Source organism: Nicrophorus vespilloides, unplaced genomic scaffold (assembly GCF_001412225.1).
Source record: "Nicrophorus vespilloides isolate i.1.1-1 unplaced genomic scaffold, Nicve_v1.0, whole genome shotgun sequence".
Lineage (NCBI taxonomy): Eukaryota > Metazoa > Arthropoda > Insecta > Coleoptera > Silphidae > Nicrophorus > Nicrophorus vespilloides.
In genome coordinates, this window is record NW_017096304.1 from 30,610 (window position 1) to 52,775 (window position 22,166).

General features: G+C 36.6%; 5 protein-coding genes across 12 annotated transcripts; 3 read left to right on the forward strand and 2 right to left on the reverse strand.

Annotated features, from left to right (window-relative positions):
• The first annotated feature begins 29 nt into the window (after positions 1–29).
• LOC108556609 (ATP-binding cassette sub-family A member 3) lies at positions 30–6,704 on the forward strand. Its single transcript, XM_017912785.1, has 15 exons — positions 30–282; positions 891–1,106; positions 1,165–1,511; positions 1,563–1,807; positions 1,878–2,124; positions 2,184–2,363; positions 2,422–3,071; positions 3,133–3,298; positions 3,358–3,733; positions 3,787–3,890; positions 3,949–4,304; positions 4,360–4,569; positions 4,626–5,289; positions 5,342–6,073; positions 6,160–6,704. Exons 2-15 carry the CDS (start codon positions 910–912, stop codon positions 6,639–6,641), a joined length of 4,956 nt encoding a protein of 1,651 aa, XP_017768274.1. The 5' UTR covers positions 30–282; positions 891–909; the 3' UTR covers positions 6,642–6,704.
• Positions 6,705–6,911: 207 nt separating this feature from the next.
• LOC108556607 (mitochondrial folate transporter/carrier) lies at positions 6,912–9,144 on the forward strand. Of its 2 annotated transcripts, none has more exons than XM_017912782.1 (6): positions 6,912–7,337; positions 7,563–7,767; positions 7,842–7,992; positions 8,118–8,370; positions 8,431–8,544; positions 8,602–9,144. In XM_017912782.1, exons 2-6 carry the CDS (start codon positions 7,578–7,580, stop codon positions 8,854–8,856), a joined length of 963 nt encoding a protein of 320 aa, XP_017768271.1. In that variant the 5' UTR covers positions 6,912–7,337; positions 7,563–7,577; the 3' UTR covers positions 8,857–9,144. The 2 variants fall into 2 exon arrangements, with proteins under 2 accessions (XP_017768271.1, XP_017768272.1); XM_017912783.1 differs by lacking the exon at positions 6,912–7,337 and adding an exon at positions 7,383–7,500.
• Positions 9,041–15,478, reverse strand: LOC108556604 (oxysterol-binding protein-related protein 8). Of its 5 annotated transcripts, XM_017912777.1 has the most exons (15): positions 15,277–15,477; positions 13,135–14,008; positions 13,034–13,074; positions 12,751–12,984; positions 12,538–12,682; positions 12,273–12,479; positions 12,051–12,211; positions 11,820–11,998; positions 11,572–11,767; positions 11,244–11,519; positions 11,056–11,181; positions 10,809–11,001; positions 10,533–10,756; positions 10,311–10,465; positions 9,041–10,260 (listed from the first exon to the last, which is right to left on the reverse strand). In XM_017912777.1, the coding sequence occupies exons 2-15, from the start codon at positions 13,292–13,294 to the stop codon at positions 10,050–10,052; spliced, it is 2,508 nt and encodes an 835-aa protein (XP_017768266.1). In that variant the 5' UTR covers positions 13,295–14,008; positions 15,277–15,477; the 3' UTR covers positions 9,041–10,049. The 5 variants fall into 5 exon arrangements, with proteins under 5 accessions (XP_017768266.1, XP_017768263.1, XP_017768262.1 ...); XM_017912774.1 differs by having other exon boundaries at positions 13,034–13,307; positions 15,277–15,478; XM_017912773.1 differs by having other exon boundaries at positions 13,034–13,670; positions 15,277–15,478.
• Positions 15,067–18,431, forward strand: LOC108556605 (glucose-6-phosphate 1-dehydrogenase). 2 transcript variants are annotated; one of them, XM_017912778.1, is made up of 8 exons: positions 15,067–15,329; positions 15,524–16,234; positions 16,313–16,434; positions 16,590–16,954; positions 17,007–17,165; positions 17,222–17,864; positions 17,917–18,077; positions 18,148–18,431. In XM_017912778.1, exons 2-8 carry the CDS (start codon positions 16,210–16,212, stop codon positions 18,236–18,238), a joined length of 1,566 nt encoding a protein of 521 aa, XP_017768267.1. In that variant the 5' UTR covers positions 15,067–15,329; positions 15,524–16,209; the 3' UTR covers positions 18,239–18,431. The 2 variants fall into 2 exon arrangements, with proteins under 2 accessions (XP_017768267.1, XP_017768268.1); XM_017912779.1 differs by lacking the exon at positions 15,524–16,234.
• An 11-nt stretch (positions 18,432–18,442) lies between these two features.
• LOC108556606 (isocitrate dehydrogenase [NAD] subunit gamma, mitochondrial-like) lies at positions 18,443–20,518 on the reverse strand. Of its 2 annotated transcripts, XM_017912781.1 has the most exons (9): positions 20,314–20,518; positions 20,183–20,242; positions 19,911–20,130; positions 19,664–19,854; positions 19,477–19,610; positions 19,188–19,419; positions 18,947–19,133; positions 18,816–18,891; positions 18,443–18,488 (listed from the first exon to the last, which is right to left on the reverse strand). In XM_017912781.1, coding segments are annotated over exons 1-9 (1,158 nt in total). In that variant the 5' UTR covers positions 20,371–20,518; the 3' UTR covers positions 18,443–18,487. The 2 variants fall into 2 exon arrangements, with proteins under 2 accessions (XP_017768270.1, XP_017768269.1); XM_017912780.1 differs by lacking the exon at positions 18,443–18,488 and having other exon boundaries at positions 18,502–18,891.
• Between the last annotated feature and the right edge of the window lie 1,648 nt (positions 20,519–22,166).

Here is a 22,166-nt window from a genome sequence, read left to right on the forward strand (position 1 = left end):
TGATGAATATTTTCCAGTGTAACGAATTTATCTAAAAACGTTCGGCAGATCGGCGTGTGCATTACTTTTATTTTATAATGAAGTAGTCGTGCTGACTAATACTTGAATTTAGTTGCAGTTATTCTTATGTTTTAGTTCATACAGTTTTGTTTTAGCACAGTGCGTCAGTATTTTTATCGTTTCCCTTTCGAACAGTTATTACGAAAATATCTGAATAACCATGAAACTTTGATAGCGGTAATCGAAGGACATAAACACAAAATTACTATTCGATACAAAAAGGTATGTAAATCATTGTTATTTTAATTATTTGCTACGCAACAATGACCATTTTTCAAAAAAATATTTCTGTTAACAAGAGTTACATATATGGTGCGATGACAAGTCAATTTGGTATAAATAATATCAAATATCCTGAGATTATAGATAAAGGGATTAATAAATAGATAACTATATAGGAAAATTTCATAATTATTTGATTCTTTGCGAAGTTGCGAGTGCGACCTTGGTAATGAAGATGCCTTCACGGTCGCTCGCAGTGGTGATTCATGCGAAGCTCTGTTTATCTTTCAAACATAGGTGTTAAATATAACAAGTAACAGTGGATATAGATTGCATGATAGCATATTCCTAATCTGGCAGTGATGAGTGATAGTAGTCAAAGGATGTAGTAAACATCACAATAGCAGTTTTCAAGGTTCCTGGTGTAAATGTCAACACATCTAGGAATCTGGGTTGTTATAGACATAGAGAAATGAGCGGATAAATGAATAATAACCTGCGGGAATTTCCCTGTATTGGGCGTCAGTTGTGAATATGAAACAAACGAAATCATTTATTTATTCATATTTGAACAGTCAAAATCAATAATAGTTGGGAACAATTACTAGATACATTTTAGGAGCAAAGATGGGAGCACGATGGGACAAGTTTGTGCTCCTAATGTGGAAAAATTGGATTCTGCAGCTGAGACATCCTGTGCAAACCCTCTTTGAGATTCTAGTGCCAGTGTTCTTCTGCTCAGTGCTAGTTTTAGTCCGGAGCCTGGTTGATAGCACCAAAGAGAACCAAATTGTATATAAAGAATACAAACCAGATTATTGGCCGTAAGTTTATTTCAGTTTTCACTAATACATTAATATTATTAATCATCGTGATTAACAGTCTTTCAGATAATTATGATATATTATATTCACCAAACATCACAGTGTATAATGATATCATGGAGCTTGCAAATTTTTCATACAAAAAATCCTTAGTTGGATACCCTGATCGGCAGAGCTTAGATTTGCAACTGAATAATGCTAATAATAAAATTGGCATTGCTTTCCCAGATGTTAAAAGTGTAGATGCAGAATTACCAAAAAAGATTGAATTTACCTTAAGATTCCCAGCAGAGACTAAATCTGTAAATCCCATTGTCATAGAAAATTGGAGGACGAATTTGTTGTTTCCTGTTATTCAGATGGCTGGACCAAGAGATTTAAATTTTCCTCATACTGCTAGACCTGGTAGAATTAATATTTTTAATGAAATTTAATAGCTTAAATGAATACTTTTAGAATATTATTCTGAGGGTTTTTTGGCTATTCAAAATGAAGTAAATCGGGCAATATTGGGATACTTGGGCCAGGATGTGGATAGACAAACTTTATATATGAGCAGATTTCCGTATCCGGAATATTACAGCGATATGTTGCTGTCAGTTCTTCAGAAGATGATTGGATTGATAATTGTGTTGGCGTTTGTTTATACGAGTATAAGTACGATAAAAGTAATAACAGCAGAGAAGGAGAAGCAGTTAAAGGTATAAAGTCGTTCGGATTTATTGTTTTTCTTTGTCCAACTATGCATGTGCATGTTTATCATTTTTTTAGGAATCTATGAAAATTATGGGATTGCCCAATTGGTTGCATTGGACTGCTTGGTTTATGAAATCGCTATCTTTTATGTTAATATCGATAGTTTTGATGGTATTTTTATTGAAAGCGAAATTTTGGTACTCCAACGACGTGGAAGCAGTGTTTCCCAAAAGTGATGTCTTTCTAATGTTCATCTTCCTTTTGCTGTACTGCTGCTCCATCATAACATTATGCTTTTCTATTAGCGTATTTTTCACCAAAGGTTTTTATAACATTTCTCTCTGTTTTCCGTCACTCTTATATTAACACTATGGACTTTAGCAAATATGGCCGCTGGTATTGGTGGAGTCCTGTTTTTCCTTTTCCTAGTGCCTTTTTCACTCTTACAAAACCATTATGAGGATTTATCGCTCTCTGAAAAATTATTGGCATCCTTAATGTCTAATAGCGCAATGGCTTATGGTTTCCAAATAATATGCATGTTTGAAAGTACTGAAGAAGGTATATATAACGTTTGTTGAAATCACATGCCACCTACAGACAAATTGAACGTTTTTAGGTCTCCAATGGAACAATATCTGGAGTTCTGTAACACCTGACGATACCTTGGTAATGGGTCATATCTTCGTGATGCTTATCATCGATTCAATTATTTATTTCCTGATCGCTATATATGTGGAAGCCGTATTCCCCGGAAAGTACGGTGTCCCTAAGAAATGGAACTTCATATTTACTTGTTTAAGTCGCGATACTGCTAAAGTAGAAGTTGAAAATGGCGAAAGTGTTGAACCGAAATCAGACACATATGAACGAGAACCGAACATGAAAGCTGGCATTGAAATAAAACATTTAGGAAAAGTGTATGCCAACAAGAAAGTGGCTGTTAAAGACTTGTCTCTGAATATGTTTGAAGATCAAATAACAGTATTGCTGGGCCACAACGGCGCTGGTAAAACCACGACTATGTCTATGCTCACTGGCATGTTTCCGCCAACATCTGGAACTTCTATTATAAACGGATACGATATCTGCAAGGAAATAAACCATGTTAGATCTAGTCTAGGTTTATGTCCTCAACACAATATCCTGTTTGATGAATTGACGGTAAGTGAACACATCTATTTCTACAGCAAATTGAAGGGCATGGACAAACGGGACGTGCAACGCGAAATCGATCAGTACGTTGCGTTGTTGGAACTGGAAGATAAGGTATTAGTATGAAATTTATTGTACAATAGCATTCTACGTTTGTTTTTTTTTTAATTAACAGAGGAACAAGAAGTCCTGCACATTGTCTGGCGGAATGAAGAGGAAGTTGTCAGTAGCTGTAGCGTTCTGCGGGAATAGCAAGGTAGTTATGTTGGATGAGCCCACAGCTGGTATGGACCCGGCAGCTAGACGAGCTCTTTGGGAATTGGTCGAATCCCAAAAGAAAGGTTTGCCATTTCCCCCGTTTACATCTTTACTATATTAATATATGATTAATATTCGCAAGGACGCACTATCATGTTAACAACGCATTTTATGGATGAAGCCGATTTACTTGGTGACCGAATTGCTATTATGGCCGGAGGACAGCTGCAGTGCTGCGGTTCCAGTTTCTTCTTGAAGAAGAAATATGGTGCTGGATATCATTTAGTCATGGATAAATCACCTAATTGCGATATAAACGATATTACAAACGTTCTTAAAGCTCATATACCAAACATCAAAATAGAGAGCAACGTTGGTTCCGAGCTGACTTTCTTGTTGAACGAAGAGGACTCTTCAGTTTTCAAAGACATGTTGAAGGACATCGAACGAGAATCAGAATCATTGGGAATCAGGAGTTACGGCATTTCACTGACCACCTTGGAAGAAGTCTTTATGAAGCACGTGGGAATAATTGTAGAAATATATTAGCTAATTGATTCTGCTATTTTAGAGTTGGAACGGATTTTGGACATTCAACTCAGAGTTCGGAGACTAGAGTAGAGCAAACTCCTGAAAGCAGGATCGAATTGGACAGGCAAACCTCCGAGATACAGCGTGAGAACAAATTATTTCAGATTTTGATTGAAGATTATTTTACTTTTTTTGTTGTTAGTGGATATTGGAATGCGACCTATATTGATGGGATTTAACTTATACTTGAATCACTTTAAAGCGATGTTTTTAAAGCGTTTCTTGATTACTATGAGGTCCTGGGCCTTCTTTGTAGTTCAAATGTTGATACCGATTTTGCTGCTAACTTTTGCCATATTCTCTGGAAGAAATTCTGGTGTCAAAGATTTACCGGCTATGAAAATTTCATTGGATTCTTACAACAAACCAGTCACTGTGCTTGGTACCACGAATGCTGATAATGAATTGTATAATTACGCAAAGAAATGGTTGAGCGATGAGGGGAAGACTGTATTGGATATAGGAAGTGACAATATGGTTAAAAAAATGTTGGAAATTGTAAGTTTCATTTTTTATAAGCTTCTTAAGCATGTCTAAAGTGTTTCTTTTGCAGACGAAGAAAGATAAAGCAGCTGTTCGCATGCATTATTTACTTGGAGCTGAATTTCGAGATGATTCTTTCTGCGTGTATTTTAATAACGATCCATACCATACACCACCGTTAGCTCTTCAATTTGCGTGGAACATGATCTTGAAACAAAATCACCCCGATTATGAAATTACCGTGACCAATGCTCCGATGCCATTCAAAGTCTCATCACTTGTAAGAATAGCCTCTAGTTTTTGTTTTGTTATATAATCTAATTACTTGTTTTCCAGCTTCAAATACTCCAACAGGGTAACAACATGGGTTTCCAGTTGGCAGTGAATATTGGATTCTGCATGGCTTTCATATCGGCATTCTATATTTTGTTTTATATTCGCGAAAGAATTTGCAAGATAAAACATTTACAGATAGTATCCGGAGTAAACATTCACATTTTCTGGATTGTCTCCTTCCTGTGGGATTGTTTAACTTACATAATAACCGTGATTTGTTTAATTATCACATTATTATGCTTCCAAGAAGACGGATTCAAGAGTTCGGGTGACATCGGCAGGCTAATAATCATTTTAACATATTTCGGATTCGGAATGTTACCGCTGATCTATTTGATGTCTTTTATCTTTAAAATGCCCTCTTCTGGATTCATTAGGGTTATACTGTTCACCATGGTATTAGGGACTTTTGCTTTTATGGTCGTCGAGATTCTATCTGTCGATGCATTCGACCTTACACATATCGCAAATATTTTGGATTGGATATTGCTATTCGTGCCGCACTATTCTTTGTCTACGGGAATCCGAAACGTGAATATTGAATATATGCGTTACACTAACTGCAAGAAAGTGGTTGATGTATGCGTAAAGATGTCTGGGAATATCAACAGTGAAGATATATGCTGGAGATTGGTTTGCATTGCACAAGAAAAGCAATGCTGCAGTAAGTTGAAGCCTGGATAGTCTTGGTAATTATTTTATAATTTATTTTTTAGGAAAAACGGAAAATTATTACCAGTGGGAAAAGCCAGGGATCTTGAGGAATATCATAATATCAATGGGTATTGGTACTTTGATGTTTGTTATTTTGTTCCTAAAAGAGACTAGGGTGTTTACTAGGATAAAGTATGCTTTTATGAAGAAAAATAAGAATGTGGAAACCCCAGAATCAGAGTATGACACTGACGTTTTCGCTGAAAAGACTAAGATTGAGATCATGACAGACGATGAAATGCGAGAGCAATCATTGGTTTTGAGGGATGTAACCAAATATTATAAAGATTTCCTGGCTGTTAATGGTATATGCCTAGGCGTGAATCGTTTTGAATGCTTCGGATTGCTAGGTGTAAATGGAGCTGGAAAAACGAGTACATTCAAAATGATCACCGGTGATACAAGTATATCACACGGTGATGTTTTCGTAAACGGTTTGGACCTGAAGAAGAACATGAAGAAGGTCAACAAAGTTATTGGCTATTGTCCACAGTTTGATGCACTATTTGATGACCTCACCGCCAAAGAGACTATTACCATGTTTTGCCTACTTCGTGGTTTCCCGAGAAAGGACTGTTCCTCCGTTGCTCTAAAGCTGTCGAAGGACTTTGACTTCACCGATCATTTAAATAAGAAAGTAAGAGAACTTAGCGGTGGTAACAAACGGAAACTTAGTACCGCCTTAGCAATCATCGGTGATCCTCCAATTTTATATCTCGACGAACCAACAACAGGTAATATTTAATGCTATTATTATATCATTGTTTCCTGAATCCGGGCCAACAATACGTTCAAATATTTGATACATTTTTACTTTCAGGAATGGATCCTGCTACTAAAAGGTACCTGTGGGACACCTTGTGCAAACTTCGTGATAGTGGAAAATGCCTGATATTGACATCGCACAGTATGGAAGAATGCGAGGCTCTTTGCACACGCCTGGCCATCATGGTTAATGGACAGTTCAAGTGTCTTGGTTCCACTCAGCATTTGAAAAACAAATTTTCTCAGGGCTTTACGTTGATCTTGAAGTTGAGAAAGCCGGGATCCGCGGCCGCTGTTCGATCAACTATAAGTAATACTAATATCGAGGAGTTCATCACCGAAAAATTCCCTGGATCAGTTATACGGGAACATCACCAAGAGCTTATTACTTTCTACATCCCAAGCACTAAGTTGCCCTGGTCGGAGATGTTCGGCATCATGGAAAGTGCCAAAATCGAGCTGAACATTGAAGATTATTCAATAGGCCAAACTAGTCTGGAACAGGTGTTCCTTCAATTTACCAAAATGCAAAATTAACGATACCATTAACTAATCAAACCAAAAGAAAATAGTTAATTAGATAATTTAATAAAGACATATATTCTACAACATTGATTTAATAGTTCTTAAACCTTCTCTTTCAATGATTTTTGGTATAAATTCAACTATAGTTGAAATTGCTACGCGTTTGAAATTCCCGGCTACAAAGTTTAGCACCTTTGCGCAGCTCTTTATCGGCAATACCAGGCGATACTTTGATCATGGCTACCCCAGGCTACCCCCTCTATGATTCTTTATGGAAATTTCCTAATTCCGTAGTAATTGCAGATAAACGAGATTTAACGATAGTGGAGACGTAGGTTGAGCCAGGTTGAGCAATAGATCAATAGGAAAGGGAAAAAAATTGGTGGAAGTTCATGGATGATTGCGAGTTGCGTGCGCGATTTACGTTTGCTTTGCAATATTGAATGAAGGACATCCATAGATACGTCACACTCAGTCACACTCATACTCGTTTTTATCAATTCAACTATGACTATTAACGCGCGCCTGACGTCGATCTAGAGGGAAAAGGAAAGGAAATTAACTGATTAACATGTCTGAGACGACTGAGACATCCTAGACAACCGATCCACATCAGTGTTAGTTAATTCCTAGTTAACAGTTTTAGTAAAAGGAACAATAGTTAAAATAATTAGCAATAATGGAAGGGACGGACTCCTCGTGATTAACGTAAGTACGACTTTGCCAATCTGAAATTCGCATGCCAAAAAAAAAAATTACATAACCTTTTAACGACACTCCTATGCGAATAATACTATTTTGGGAAACACATGGCAAGCTATTATTAAAAAGCAGAAGTGTTGTTCGTCGTGGAAATAAGGCGCATTTGTAGGTGCAGTGTCTATGAATGCATTTGTGTGCATTCAAGGATTCATGATTTTTGTGTATTTCCAGGACTTTAGAAAATGTATGTTTTCCGGAAACACCAGCAATAATACAGAAGCAACAATGAAAAATCACACAACCAAGAACAATTACAATAGCAACCTCAGCCTGTTCAACCACATCAAGTATGAACACTTGCTGGCAGGAATATCTGGTGGTGCAATATCCACCTTAATTTTGCATCCGCTGGATCTAATGAAGATCAGGTTCGCAGGTAGAATTTCAAAACCATTATTTTTATAGCATTTCAAGCTGTGTTTGTTTTCTGTTCCGTTTGTTCTCATTTAGTGAGTGATGGACGATCTGCAGTGCCACAATACAGCAGTCTGACAAGTGCATTTTATACAATAATTAAGCAGGAAGGGGTCAAGGGTCTTTATAGAGGCGTTGCACCGAATGTTTGGGGTTCTGGGAGTGCCTGGGGCTGCTACTTCTTGTTGTAAGTAGTTCTATTTTATGGCAGGATCTTGATACGAGATTGTCTGAAACAGTTGCAAGATGCCTTTGCTTTAAATTCAAAATCAAAGAAAACAGACTAGGCAATAGTGCCTTATTTCCATTTAGTTATAACTCAATAAAGACCTGGATCCAAGCTGGTGACTCAGAGAAACCCCTTGGTGCTACACTACATATGTTAGCTGCTGCAGAGGCTGGCGTACTCACATTACTCATTACAAATCCCATTTGGGTTGTTAAAACCCGTCTCTGTCTACAATATGGCTCTGAAAATAAGGCTGTGAATAGTAATTATTATAAGGGGATGACGGATGCGTTGGTCAAAATATACCGCTCAGAAGGTGTTCGAGGATTATACAGGGTAATTACGAAGCATTTTTTAATAGTCTGAATGGTTTATTTCTAAACTTGTATTTTGTAGGGATTTATACCAGGGATGTTCGGTGTGAGTCACGGAGCGTTACAATTTATGACCTACGAAGAAATGAAAACCTTCTACAACCAATACAGATCTCTTCCATTCGATAGTAAATTGGTATGAAAAGAAAATACATTTGCCATTCTTCAAATTTATCCTATTTATAAATTTTAGACTACAACCGAATATTTATGTTTCGCCGCAATTTCCAAGTTGCTGGCAGCTGCCGCAACATATCCATACCAAGTGATAAGGGCTAGGTTGCAGGATCAACACAATAGCTACAAAGGCACTTGGGATTGTATAGTCAAGACGTTTAAGTTCGAAGGGATGAGAGGTTTCTACAAGGGATGCGCACCTTATTTATTACATGTTACACCCAATATCTGTCTAGTCATGCTAATTTATGAAAAATTCACTAACAAGTAAAGATCCACTAGATGAGGATAACGTTTAAATAAATAGTATTAAAGCAAACAAACAAAAAATAAATAATATATATATATAATAAGTGTTGTAGTAGAAAGCAAAAAGTACTTATATTCGCAGCAACACTATTACATTTTTTTACTGAACTTAGTTTATAAATTCGAAGCAATTAAAAGCAACATTGGCGTTAACACTTGTAGGATCCTCTTAAATCACGAAATGTATTTTATTTTTGAAATTTGATGTGGACATGTTTGGAAACGCAATAAATAAATGGATCAATAATTAGTATAATGACTCTTTACTCCTTCATTCATCACGAATGTAAAATCCAAAGGTGTTCTTTTATTTTATAATAAGAGTGCAAATTTTATTCGTATTCAAAATAATCGGAGAGACAAAAATATTTATATTAAGGAACAAATGGTACAAAGATTTCAATTGGTGCACACATAACGAGTATTGTGAAAACCACCTTACTGAAAGTAATATAGAGAGGGTATTATATTACAGGAAACGTTTATTTCTATATAGGACGTATATATTGTACGTTTCTCTTTCAACTATATTTTTCAACAAATTCTTTAAAAATTATATAATATAGGAAAAAAAAAATAATAATATTCAACGTAATTCTAAACAATTTGGCACCTCGGGTCATGAACTCTGCACTGTATCCGTGCGAGCACCTAAACTCTTTACAAAGAATGTAAAAGTACAACAAAACAAATAATCTCTTTCAATGGTATTTTAAAAAGCGTATTTCCCCATCACGGATCAGAATAGAGGTCCAAGTGTACTAAGGTAAATAATATTCGATAGAAGAAAATAATAATCATAATAAAATAAAGAAAACAAACAAAGAAACTCCCTTATTTCTTTACCTCCATAACCATATGTCTTTGTTGCAATATGCATACTAGAATAATTCATACTAAATAAGCTTTTACCTTCGAAAAAAGAAAAATATGTTTTTTTTTGATTAAGTATTGGATCTGAAACGAGTATAAATTAATAATACTAAGATTATTCGAGAAAGTAACGTTCGACATAAAAACTAAGAAAACGAAGTAGTGCCCGTGTACGTGTATCAAAGTGATGATGTAAGTTATCTTTTGTGCTATTAGGTAAATAGTTAAGGTAAGGCTGCATTTTGGTAGACAATATACATGTATGTATGTATATAAGTAAATTCAGGGTCTTGTGCAGATCATGTAGTACAAAAAGATCGTCTGCAGGACGAAGAGTACGCAGAGTACTGTTAGTTGCTCCCGTCCGAATTGAAGATTGGGCTTCTGCTTAGCATGCGTTAGGATAATCTGCTGTAACTCCCCAGACACCTGCTCGATTTTCTCGCTTTGTTCGCTCACACTTTTCTCGACGTTCTCAATTGCTTGTATGAACCTGCAAGTTTGTCAATGAATGATGGTCAAAGAACATCTTACAAATCTTACTTGATGTTATTACACGTAGGTTTACGGCCAGATTGCGTGGAGTCCGAATGATACTCCTCCGATTCGCTAGCAGTATCATCGTTGGCGTCAATGTCAGAGGATATCTGTTTCGCTGCGATCTTCCTCTTCGCGCCTTTTAACGAGCGGCTCTCGCTCTGTAATTCCAAGAAAATAAATAAATAGAACAGATTTGCAGTCGCTGGTTATGCCCAAACACAATACCGTTGCGTGTTCAACACTAACAATGCTAGATGACCGGATCATTGGAGTGGCGTGCTTCGTACGCGTACTGATAACGTAGTTGTGCTCGTATTGATACAGATCATTCCTCGGATCCCAAGGACGCAAATCGGAGAACTTGTAGACCCATTGCCCGGACTTCAAATCTTGCTGGAAATGCGTAGGCATCCAATCCTCGCATTTAGCCTTGCGTTCTTTGCACAGAGCTAACAACATCCGATTATTCATAGCCCCCACCTAGGTGAGATTAAGACAAACCTCTTTGGACTTCTTCCAGCGAAGTCTTTTCTTCTGTAGCTGCGTTCATATCATCCCTCAGTATAGCTGCAGAGACATGCTGCCACAACCGTTCGGACTCGTTTTCTTCCTGCTGATCCAAAGGCACAGTATATCGTTTCAAACGGCTCTTCCTTACCGTGCTCCCTGAGGCATTCCAGAATATCTTCTGCTCCTAAATCAATAATACCAGTAGGTTTTCATTGCTATAACAATATTTGATTCATACCCCAGTTCGCCTATCTTTTATAGTTATAACACCATCCCAGTAACCTTCAATAGTGGCAAGAGTTTCCTTCCCCAATTTTAAACGTCCCGTAATGCAGTTTGTTTGCTCGACCCCGCCGAGGAAAGGCTAATCAGGAAATCACTTATTCAGTGAACATCGATTTTGACAATGAATTATTTAATACTTACTTTCAACTTAAATTCTATTTCAGTATAGTAGCCTGTTTTCTCGCACTCGATAGTTACTTTACCACCCAATTCCATGCTCAGTGTGCCCATCAGGATACCTTTGCAATGTGCATATGGTACAGTCAGAGTGTAATTCTCTCCTCGAGGCATCAATGTTAAAATTGCAATTCCGTCCAGAATCGCTGATGTAGAGTTTCCGTAAAATTTGGATTTGGCGAGTATAGACGCAGTTATGGAAAATCCCTCCTGTCTATTGCTAACATAAAATGCAGATACCTACAATAATGGGATTAATAGATGAAGATAATGTTGATACTGAAGATCTAACAGGTGGATGATGTGAGACTTGTTCGGCAATATAGTAAGTCTTTGAGCCATTTGGGTGTAGCCAATAACAGCGAAAAGCTTCACCTAGAATCGGGTTGTAAGGTTTCTTCAGACCTTTGGGCTTCTTGTATAACCCGGACAGGTACCATTTCACAACGCTTTTCATCCTGGTAAAAGCATCGTCCTCTAAAACAACTCTGCAAAGTGAATGATTGAAATAGGGATCATGTAAAAGCGGGATCAGTTTACGATGATAGGATGTCCACGTGATAGTAAGAATCAGCAAGTTTATCCAAAAAAGACCTGGGCTCTAATATGAAGGTAGGTAAAACCACTTTGCTTAAGTCCATTCCTGGCCTAACTTGTTTCACTAAATACCATATCAGTGATTTATGTTCATCGGCAAGTTCTTCAACCTGAGCGCCAGCCTGAAACGTTTCATTGATTAATTTTTGCGTAGTCCTTGGGGGGATTACTCACATCACCAAATTCCTCCTCGTTATTCGGTGTGTAAGGAGTCTCTTCGGGTTCCTCATCAACATCTTCATCTTTGACCGATATGTCTGAATCAGAGTCTGTAATTTCACCGTCACCAGTACTTAATTGAGCTCCATTATCTAACTGACTAATATCATCTAAATCTATAAAATCAATAATATGTGAATTAGGCTAAACTAATGCTATTTAGAGGAGTGGACAAACCGTGATCAAAATGTTTTTCATAATCTGCTTCAGACCATTGCGTTTCGTGATTTGTACTTCCACTGTGCGACTTATTGCTAACAGATCTAACTAAAGCCGAATCATTCCTAATAGAGATTTCTAAGGCATCTAACCAGCACATTCCAGATTCCTGCGAAGATGCACGGAATATCGTATGAGAATTTGGAAGTGGTTGTATCACAGCGCCTAAAAAATGAATCCTTTTAATAATGGGTGAACATATTTCCAAGTGAGTATGGATTACCTATGGATTCATTCTCAGGGCCTCTGGGCGCCCAGATTGACAGATCTAAGGGATTATAGAGTTTGAAACAAAAGCCATCTTTTTTACTAGGCCTTTCTATGACTTTGCAAGAATTGAGTAGTATTGTGCCAACCCAGTGATTGCTCTATGAAATAACAATTTAAAATGTTATCAAGTTAATTTAGTACAATTACAAGAGATAAAATATATTACTTTGCACTTTGCGCTTTTGTAAAGTAATAACATGCCTGGCTTTAGGACACACCACAGTTTTGTCCATGATTTCAGGGTGCCCCTAACTTTCAGCCAGTCAGCCAGGACAACTACAGAGGGATCTTTCAAGGAGTTCAGCAATTCATTTGTGACCCTCTTCTTTTCCTTTCGATAGTTCTTCCTTTGAGCTTTGTAGGATTCCTTGCGTGTCAGCTTTGATTGGGGTTCAGCCAACTAAAAGACAGCTATTGAGGGGACTGCTTGGACATGGGAAGCTGCTTACCTTATCCAAATAGTCAGGAAGCTTATCAGTGCATGAGGGTCCTATAAGAAATTGCGATGAGGTTACAAGCAGTGAGAGAATTGTTATTGGGGTGTTCAAACCTGGAGAGGATGGACCAGGACTATTGCTTAGCGAATCATTTGAAGGCAGCTTGGATAACACATTGAATAGGCCCTTGGCCTTTTTCTCTTCAGAGCTCTTGATGTGGATAGCCCCATCGGACATTGTGAATGCAGCCTGGGGTGAGGACATTTTCTCCATTTCTCTCACTTTTCTAATAAATCACCACCAAACTAGATCAGATCTGTGCGACTCTTCCTTCGAGGATCGTCGTAGTTTGCGACGTTACATCTTACAATACGCGAATGTACCAGCCATATGGAGCGACCGGTCACCAGATCGCAGAAACATTTGCTAATTGAACTGTACTAAATGAAGATGAATAGATATACGTTTGACGCAGAGCTCAATATACGTTTTCAGACCGGTTTTTATAAATTCGTCAGTGGACACGACAAACTATTCTTAATCATGTCAGCAAAATATGTCAGTCTTTGTACATATCACAATCTTGCTGAATGGGTACCTGATAGCCGGACAATTCACGGTGCGAAAACAACGATGTCCGAAGATTCAACTGAAGTCAAAGCAAAAAAAAACAACAAGTTTTGTATCTGTAACACCACGAATTACGTATATAGATTTTCTGCATCGATTATGTAACGCATGCGCCTACGAATTGTTTATAATTATAAACGTAAACATTGCAGACGCGAATTGTCGCGCGGCTTACGTAAGCCAGCTCATTACCAACTCCTGCCACTGACACGACACCACAAAGTGACATCAATTGCTACAAGCGGGGACACGCAAGAAACGTCAACTGTCACAAGTATCATCGCCACCAAATATCACAAGAGAACGCAATAAACAAATAAACAAAGCTAGGCAACCAAACGTACACCGGTGTAAAACCTATATCACAAAATTGAAAACACTTATATCATATATATTTAAACTAAATCTAGAATTTAAACTTAAATATCATATTAGATCATAAAAATCATAGTATATATTATAAACTCTATATAATAATGAGTTTACATATGACCTATTGTCGGGATTTCTATACAGTCGGCATTTCAAACGTCGGGATTTCGAATGTCGTGAATTTGATTGGCGGTATTTCTGTCCTATTTCGGAATTTTTTACTTTATTAACTAAAGATTTAAATTGAAATAACCGATATTGCTTTTAGATGACTTTATTTATTCATTAAACGATCAATCAGCTCCACGATTGATCGTTTAATGAATAAATAAGATGCGCTTTAAAAGAATCCACCACCTGGCAGACTTGATAATATTTCAAATTACTTAATAATTCATATATTCTCACTACGTTAAACAAGAAACATTTGAATTTACTAATTTTAACTTAAATACAAATTCTAATTAGTTATAATAAAACAAATTTAATTCATCATTAAAATTCATTTTGAATCAATTTTTTGTTTCTTATTATCATCTAAATTATATTATTTCCTGCCGTTATTTATCTATCAAAACATACATTAATGATATAAACATTATTATATAATTAATACAAGGGTTTTGTAATGTCTTTAAAACAAACTCTTATAAAAAACATTTGTTTTTTTGTTAATCCATAAAGAACAACTGTTTCGTGCAGGTCATGGAATGAATTAAGATACGAATCTGAGGTCAAAATGAATTGCTTATTTTAGGATTCCAAAATGTTTTTCGTAAACACAAACGAACGCTTTAAATGAACTTTTTGATTTTTCTTTTTCAATTACGACTTTTGATTTATACATATTTCTTTAGTATATGAAGATCAGAAATTTATATTTTAAAGTGTATACAAATGATAAAAATCTGCATTCTTTGTGTATTGCTCAAATAACTGTGTTAATTAAGTATAAGAAATAATTGTTATTTTCTAAGCCATTTTTAATTAAAAATTTTAGATTTAAATATAGAACATATATTTTTATTGAAAATAATGATTATATTTAATGCAGGATTATTTAATATTTCTTTCCATCCGTGGTAATTACACATGAAATACTTATCAAACCGGATGTACCGTTGTAGTATTGTGTTCAATTATCTTGACTCGTCGGTGTTAGTTCGTATATTCAGAGAACCACGACGAAGTTCGCCGTCGTCGACGTACACCGAAACCTGTGTGTTATAAAATTCGTGCATTTTTTGTTTTACCTCCAACCACATTCGACGAACTTGCTGGATTCCTGTACCAAAAATGAATACAAGTAAGTCTTGATCAAATCATTACAACACTCGATGAACTTCTTATGCCAACTCAACCACTTATCGGTAACCAACTGGCGTTATCTCGGCAGCCGCGCTCTGTTATCATTATCACCAGCCACTGGCACAGAAGCCAAGCTACTGCAATTGCATTGTTTCGACACATCGTACGATTCTATGATCGATGTTTTTCCAGCTCGACATTGAAAGTGCCATTTCAAGGTTATTATAGAATCAATGATCCTGCGCTCTCTTTTCGCAGTGTAAATATAATCCCAACGATTTGCTCTTCTCTATGAATAAAGTCTAATAACAGGTGTAATAGCCTACACTCTCCAATCACCCGCAACCCTGGACTCTAAAAACCTCGCCAATGAATCATGGTCCAGTTTCTTTGTAGCTGTAATCAAGAGACAATATATCAATTAATCGAATGTAGTTCAACTATAGCTCTTGGTGATGTGGGCCAAGGTAAATGATCTGCTATTAACATAATTCAGAGACCCCACTCGCTCGACGCAACGAAATGCGATCATTTAAATGAAATCATTTGAAGGCAAACCGAGTGAATAGCTTTTTAAATTATTTGGACCAATAGGAGAGTGCGTAACTTCCGATTGGTCCACAGTCGACGAATCGGAATGAATGTTTCTAAGTCGATCTGAAATTTTGAAATCAAAGAAGTTCTAGCGAACTTTCCAATCACGACCGAGCCCTGCCACCAGAAAAATGGACAGTTCACCTTGAAAGTTCGTTATTGACTCGCATGAAAGTCATTCTATCTAATCTTTCATGCAATTTTCATACGAATCCATGGGCAGTGAGCGTCCACTGTTCGAATGAACAACTTCTCGAGGTGCAAGTCGAGATCAATACTTGGAAATGGCTAGCAGACGCGTATTTGACGGTAACGGCTTTCGGAAGCGGCGCATTTTTGCAGCGGTATAACTCTATTTTTGACTATCGTCTTCTATTTTTGTTTTAGACAAAAGCAAGGAAGAATGCTTGAGTTTGTACAGGAAGTCGTTGGAGTCGAAAGACATGGACCACGACGGTACACACTTCGATGGAGAACATCCCCATGTATTCGTCATCTTCGGAGCTTCTGTAAGTTGTTTTTCGGCCTCCAATTCACATTTTTATCGCGTACAATATTTACTTTATAAATATATACATAGTGATAACACTTTATTCGTTGCGGTTGGATTCATTCATTCATCCATCACGCGAATTGGGTCAATAAACTCAATATTTTTTTTTAGGGTGACCTTGCAAGGAAGAAGATTTACCCAACGTTGTGGTGGTTGTTCAGGGATAATTTGCTGCCCACGAATACCATATTCATAGGCTATGCGAGGTCCAGCACAACTGTGCTCGATATCAAGAGCAAATGCGAGCAGTATATGAAGGTGAAACCCAGCGAAATTGAAAAGTTCCAGCAGTTCTGGAAGATAAATTTCTATGTAGCCGGCTCCTATGACAGGGATTCGGATTTTGAAAGACTCGACAGGGAGATTCGCGTGCACGAAACTGGACCGAACGCTAATAGGGTGTTCTATTTAGCCTTACCACCGTCTGTATTCGAAACAGTAACTGTTCACATCCGAGGAAAATGCATGGCTTCTAAGTAATAGTTAACTATTTTATTAAAAACCCGACTAACCAGTCATGATTTCAAGGGGATGGACGAGGGTCATTATAGAGAAGCCTTTCGGCCGCGATTCCGTGACCTCCGAGAAGCTATCCAACCATCTCTCGACTTTATTTACGGAACAACAGATTTACAGAATCGACCATTATTTAGGCAAAGAAATGGTGCAAAATCTGATGACTCTACGGTAATTACGATAAGCATATTAAATGATTAAATTTAAATCTTTCATTGGGTTTGTAGATTTGGAAACAGGATATTTTTCCCAATCTGGAACCGGGATAATATTGCATCCATACAGATTTCCTTCAAAGAACCTTTCGGTACGCAGGGTCGGGGTGGATATTTCGACGAGTTCGGTATTATCAGAGACATCATGCAAAACCACCTGTTGCAAATCCTAACGTTGGTGGCAATGGAGAGACCGGTTAATTGCCATCCAGATTCAATTAGGAATGAGAAAGTTCGTGTTTTAAGGTGCATTGAACCATTGCACACAAAAGACGTGGTTTTAGGACAGTACGTTGGAAACCCAAATGGATCAGGACAGGAGACGTTGGGATATTTGGATGATTCAACTGTGCCGGGTGGATCCGTGACACCTACCTATGCATTGGGAGTATTGAAGATTAATAATGAAAGATGGGACGGCGTACCATTCATATTAAAGTGCGGTAAAGCTTTGAACGAGCGCAAAGCTGAAGTTCGTATTCAATTCAAGGAAGTTCCTGGTGATATTTTCGATGGTAAAGCCAAGCGCAACGAACTGGTCATTAGGGTACAACCTGGTGAAGCTTTATACGTTAAGTTGATGGTGAAAACTCCTGGTAGTCCATTTGATATGGAGGAAACAGAATTGGATCTAACGTATGGTAGCAGATATTCCGTAAGATTATTGTCTCTAATTAGTTACATCGTATTAAACACAGAGCTTACAGAACGTGAAATTACCCGACGCCTATGAAAGATTAATCCTCGACGTTTTCTGCGGGTCCCAAATGCACTTCGTTAGATCGGACGAGCTCAGCGAAGCCTGGAGAATATTCACACCTCTGTTGCACAATATTGAAAACAACAAGGTTCAACCAATTCCTTATACGTAAGTCAATTTTAATATCATGGTAATAGGATATTTGAACTACTATTAAAACCAATGAATTATGTTTAAGGTATGGAAGCCGCGGTCCAAAGGAAGCCGATGAACTATTGTCCAGTAATAACTTCACTTATTCTGGTTCCTATAAGTGGAAACCAACTTAAAAATATATATTCCTACCGTCCTACAGTTAGTTACAACTGTTTTTTTTTTGTAAATAACTTTAATTGATAATATTTATTGAGGTGTTAGGTGAATGGGTAAAAAAATTGCGGTAGTTGATTGTGTTTGTAGTTGATACTATTTATTTATTTACACGATTTCATTGCTTTATTTAAATAAATAACTGATTTGATGAGTTTTGTTTCTGTTTCTGTTTCTTTAAAAATTGATAAATGTTTTGAAGATATCGATCTGCAAAATAGAGAATAAAATATGCGTCAGAGTCAATCGCATTGCTTCATTCAAACAATATTTGCACCTCGCTTTAAGCTCTGATAGTGCCAGCAGAGAGAAAAGAGAAAGAAAAACAAAAAAATAAGTCAGTAGAAGTATTGTAAAAGCATAAAATGATAAAAAGAAAATAAATGATTAATAACTAAAAACAGTCCATTAATAGAGTATAAAGTTAGTAAAGTAGAAAGGAATGTTAGAAATACTGTTCAATTAATTTCATCGCAAAAGACACCCGTTAATCAGTTAAGTGGCAATTAGGCATTCCAATTAAGCCAATTAATTTACCAGGTTCTATCTGAATGTACAATATGATCGATGACTCTTTGAACAACATCACTGCTCGAGTGGTGACCTCCAAGATCTGAAAGTATATGCAATTAATAACGAACATCGATGCTTCCTGATAGCTGTCATACCTGGAGTTTGAATATTATCCTCGCAAATTGTCTTAACGATGGCTTGCTGAATCATGTCTGCGTGTTGCTGATGACCTAAATGCTCGAGCATGTCTACGGATGCGTTCAACATGGCAATTGGATTGGCGATATTCTTTCCCGCGATCGCTGTGCCGGTGTTACGAGTACCAGGCTCGAAAACGGCGTACTAGAAATATCATTGATATCATTCATTGATAAATTCTTGAAAACTAGTACTTACATGATCGCCGTAATTTCTTCCGGATAGCAGACCGGCACCTCCAATCAAACCGCAGATGACGTTGGAAACGATGCTACCGTACAAATTGGTCATGATCATGACATCGAATTGATGAGGGTTGGACACAAGCTGCATGCAGCAGTTATCAATGATCATGTCATTATGTTCAATTTCTGGATATTCCTTAGCAATCCTCCTTGAAGTTTCTAAGAACAAACCATCAGAGAGTTTCCTAAAAAATGAAAACAAACATGTCACATACATAGATATAGATATTTGGTTCACTTACATGATGTTTGCTTTGTGCACAATGGTCACCTTCTTCCTTCCATGCCTCTTAGCATATTCAAAGGCCCACCTGGCTACTCTTTCAGAGTTAGATTGTGTTACAATCTTCATACTTTCTACCACACCATGCACACTCTATAAAATATATTTGTTTTATTGAGAGAACAAATTAATAAAATCTTACAAACCTCGTGTTCCAACATAGCATACTCTCCTTCAGTGTTTTGCCGAATAATAACAATATCAATATTACTTTGTCTGCATTTAACACCTGGGTAGGACTTACAGTTTAGAACATTAATAAATAAATCAAGTTCATTGCGGATGGCTACATTCCTTGACTGCACCTCAGTGTCTTCACTTTTAGTTTCAATGTTTCCTGTGCAATTACAATGCAATTACTTTTAAATAGTTTCTTAATATTTAACAACAAACCTTTAATAGCAACTCCATTCCTCTTGATCGAGGTGATGGCATGGATCAAGTCATCACTCTCATCAGTGTTTGGGTTAATGTTGATGGTCTCAAAGTCAACTGGAGCTCCAGCATAACGGAAAACGTCCCTCACATAGGCCATAAGCTCTGGGCCTATGCCACTTCCTGGTAACATGGTGACTGCATGCCTTCCACCATAAAGAGCAACAGGGATTTTTTGCTGAAGTATAAAGAAATTACGATTTGCTAATGAAACTATAATTTAATCATACCTGCTTCTTGACTAGAGGAGACTTATGCTGGATTTCGAACGCAGACAAATTAGTAGAAGCCTGAAAATCAACGATTGTAGGTTATACATTTAAGTTCGTTAGGTAACAGCTCGGTGTGAGCGCACTACAACCTTGCGGAAAGTTTTGCCTAGTTCCAAAGGCCTTTTCATGAAAATCCTGGCTGCCATTATTTGACTACAAAGGCACACTTAGCACGGCGACAAATAAATTAATGAAACTAAACCTTCGAAAGTTAAAAATGTACAAGGCATATGTCAAGCACTCAGCTGACAGACTCCCTGGGATGGTACAATTTTTAATTTCGCAATGATACCTATCCTGTTTACATCTGTTGCCAAACTGATAAAATTTGACCCTTGATACATCATCTATATCCAAATTGGTACAATGTTATTCTAATTTAAATATTACTAATAATTTAACTCAATAGTCTTATTGTTACTGATTTACATTCATTAAATTATCCAAAAGAAGTTTAATAACGAACAAATAAAGTATTTATTACATCATTAGGTAATCAACATTTAAATGTTTTATCTCTTAGGCAACCAGATGTACAAGCTACAATAAAATCAGTGGAAAACTTATTAATTGAACTCAATTGATACTACATTATGTTATTTACTAAACTGTAGTTAAAAATGTAACAATTTGTTCAAAGTAACAACTTTATTTACTATTCTAAATCTTTTAAAAAGGCAAAAAACTGATTTTAGTTCTGACGTTTTGGCGCTGATCATCAATTACAACTAGGCAACCAAACATAAATATTTCTTTCCCACTTCATTTAGCTTACGCTATTACGCCTAAGCGGAATATCGTCAGCCTCTTATCCAACTCTTATCTAACTCTACTAAAGTTAATTACTGCTGATGTTACTGCGTATGTTACTGGATAGGATTGGAGATAATGGTAATCAACAAATGGCGACAAAGCATAATTAATAAATTTAAATAACTTAATGAATGAGCTGAGCAGTCCCACTAGGATAGATGTGAGTGCGGTGAGATTGAAACTGTGGACCATACACTCTTCAGCTGCCAGATACACCATAGAGCTACCAATGAACAAATTAGCTTAAATGAAAATACCATTCCCAACATCTACAGCAGTATTAAAGGCAAAGCAAGACTGACATGTGTATGTAAACTATCATTTAATATATCCTATAAAGTTAATTAATAATTGGTGAAACTGTGCAATCTGGTGCAGTCCACAAAGCAAGTGAGGAGAGTAGAGACGAAGAAGAAATAACTTTATACCAAATAAAAGCTAGCATTTATAAGTAATAAAATGTATAAAACCACACTACATTTACAGGTACAACAGTTTAAATGCGGATTTACAAAATATGTTAGTATTAAAATTATAATATATTTAAGATTGTACTATGAATGTACTTGGTTTTTAAGTATGATATAAAATCTGGATAGAATATATAAGAACTATATTACACAGTTCTTTGTCCAATACAAGAGGTATAAGTGGTAGAAAAATAATATCATAGCATATAACTTGTTGTTATTTATTGCTCTATTTCATGTTGTTTGTTGTCATAATTATCAAATTTAAATTATGTATTTATAACATCATGAATTATGGTTAGGCAACAAAGAGTGATCTTGAGATTTAAGATTTTTAGAAGTTGCGCCATCTTTTGATGGAGAGATTACGCATTATCTTCTGCTACTGGACACCACAGACCACCAAGAAATGGTAAACAAAAAAAAATACAAACTGGAGAGTTTATTTTAAAAAATGGACCTGGCATGAATACGTAATGCCCGTATGTTCATTGTGAAGAACAGGTTTAAAATGCGTATGCATATGCACACGCCAACGAAAATACTCAGATTAGGTTACCATTCGGTCGGTCTTGTGCAATTGTTGTAAAGGAGAATGTTACTATTATATATTTGGATTTTATTTTGAAGATTATAAATTTTAAATGATTTCCGAGTGA

Coding starts and splice junctions, on each gene's coding strand:
- LOC108556604 (XM_017912774.1), bottom strand. CDS start 13,294: ATGGAGAAAATGTCCTCACCCCAGGCTGCATTCACAATGTCCGATGGG. Junction 12,480..12,537: donor CCCTGAGAATGAATCCATAG/GTAATCCATACT, acceptor TTCATTTTTTAG/GCGCTGTGATACAACCACTT. Junction 11,182..11,243: donor AAATAGAATTTAAGTTGAAA/GTAAGTATTAAA, acceptor TTTCCTGATTAG/CCTTTCCTCGGCGGGGTCGA.
- LOC108556607 (XM_017912782.1), top strand. CDS start 7,578: ATGTTTTCCGGAAACACCAGCAATAATACAGAAGCAACAATGAAAAAT. Junction 7,768..7,841: donor AATGAAGATCAGGTTCGCAG/GTAGAATTTCAA, acceptor GTTCTCATTTAG/TGAGTGATGGACGATCTGCA. Junction 8,545..8,601: donor TTCCATTCGATAGTAAATTG/GTATGAAAAGAA, acceptor TATAAATTTTAG/ACTACAACCGAATATTTATG.
- LOC108556606 (XM_017912780.1), bottom strand. CDS start 20,370: ATGGCAGCCAGGATTTTCATGAAAAGGCCTTTGGAACTAGGCAAAACT. Junction 20,131..20,182: donor CTCCTCTAGTCAAGAAGCAG/GTATGATTAAAT, acceptor TTTATACTTCAG/CAAAAAATCCCTGTTGCTCT. Junction 19,420..19,476: donor GTGCACAAAGCAAACATCAT/GTAAGTGAACCA, acceptor TTCATTTTTTAG/GAAACTCTCTGATGGTTTGT.
- LOC108556609 (XM_017912785.1), top strand. CDS start 910: ATGGGAGCACGATGGGACAAGTTTGTGCTCCTAATGTGGAAAAATTGG. Junction 3,072..3,132: donor TGTTGGAACTGGAAGATAAG/GTATTAGTATGA, acceptor TTTAATTAACAG/AGGAACAAGAAGTCCTGCAC. Junction 5,290..5,341: donor ACAAGAAAAGCAATGCTGCA/GTAAGTTGAAGC, acceptor TTTATTTTTTAG/GAAAAACGGAAAATTATTAC.
- LOC108556605 (XM_017912778.1), top strand. CDS start 16,210: ATGGCTAGCAGACGCGTATTTGACG. Junction 16,435..16,589: donor TCGTCATCTTCGGAGCTTCT/GTAAGTTGTTTT, acceptor ATTTTTTTTTAG/GGTGACCTTGCAAGGAAGAA. Junction 16,955..17,006: donor GGAAAATGCATGGCTTCTAA/GTAATAGTTAAC, acceptor CATGATTTCAAG/GGGATGGACGAGGGTCATTA.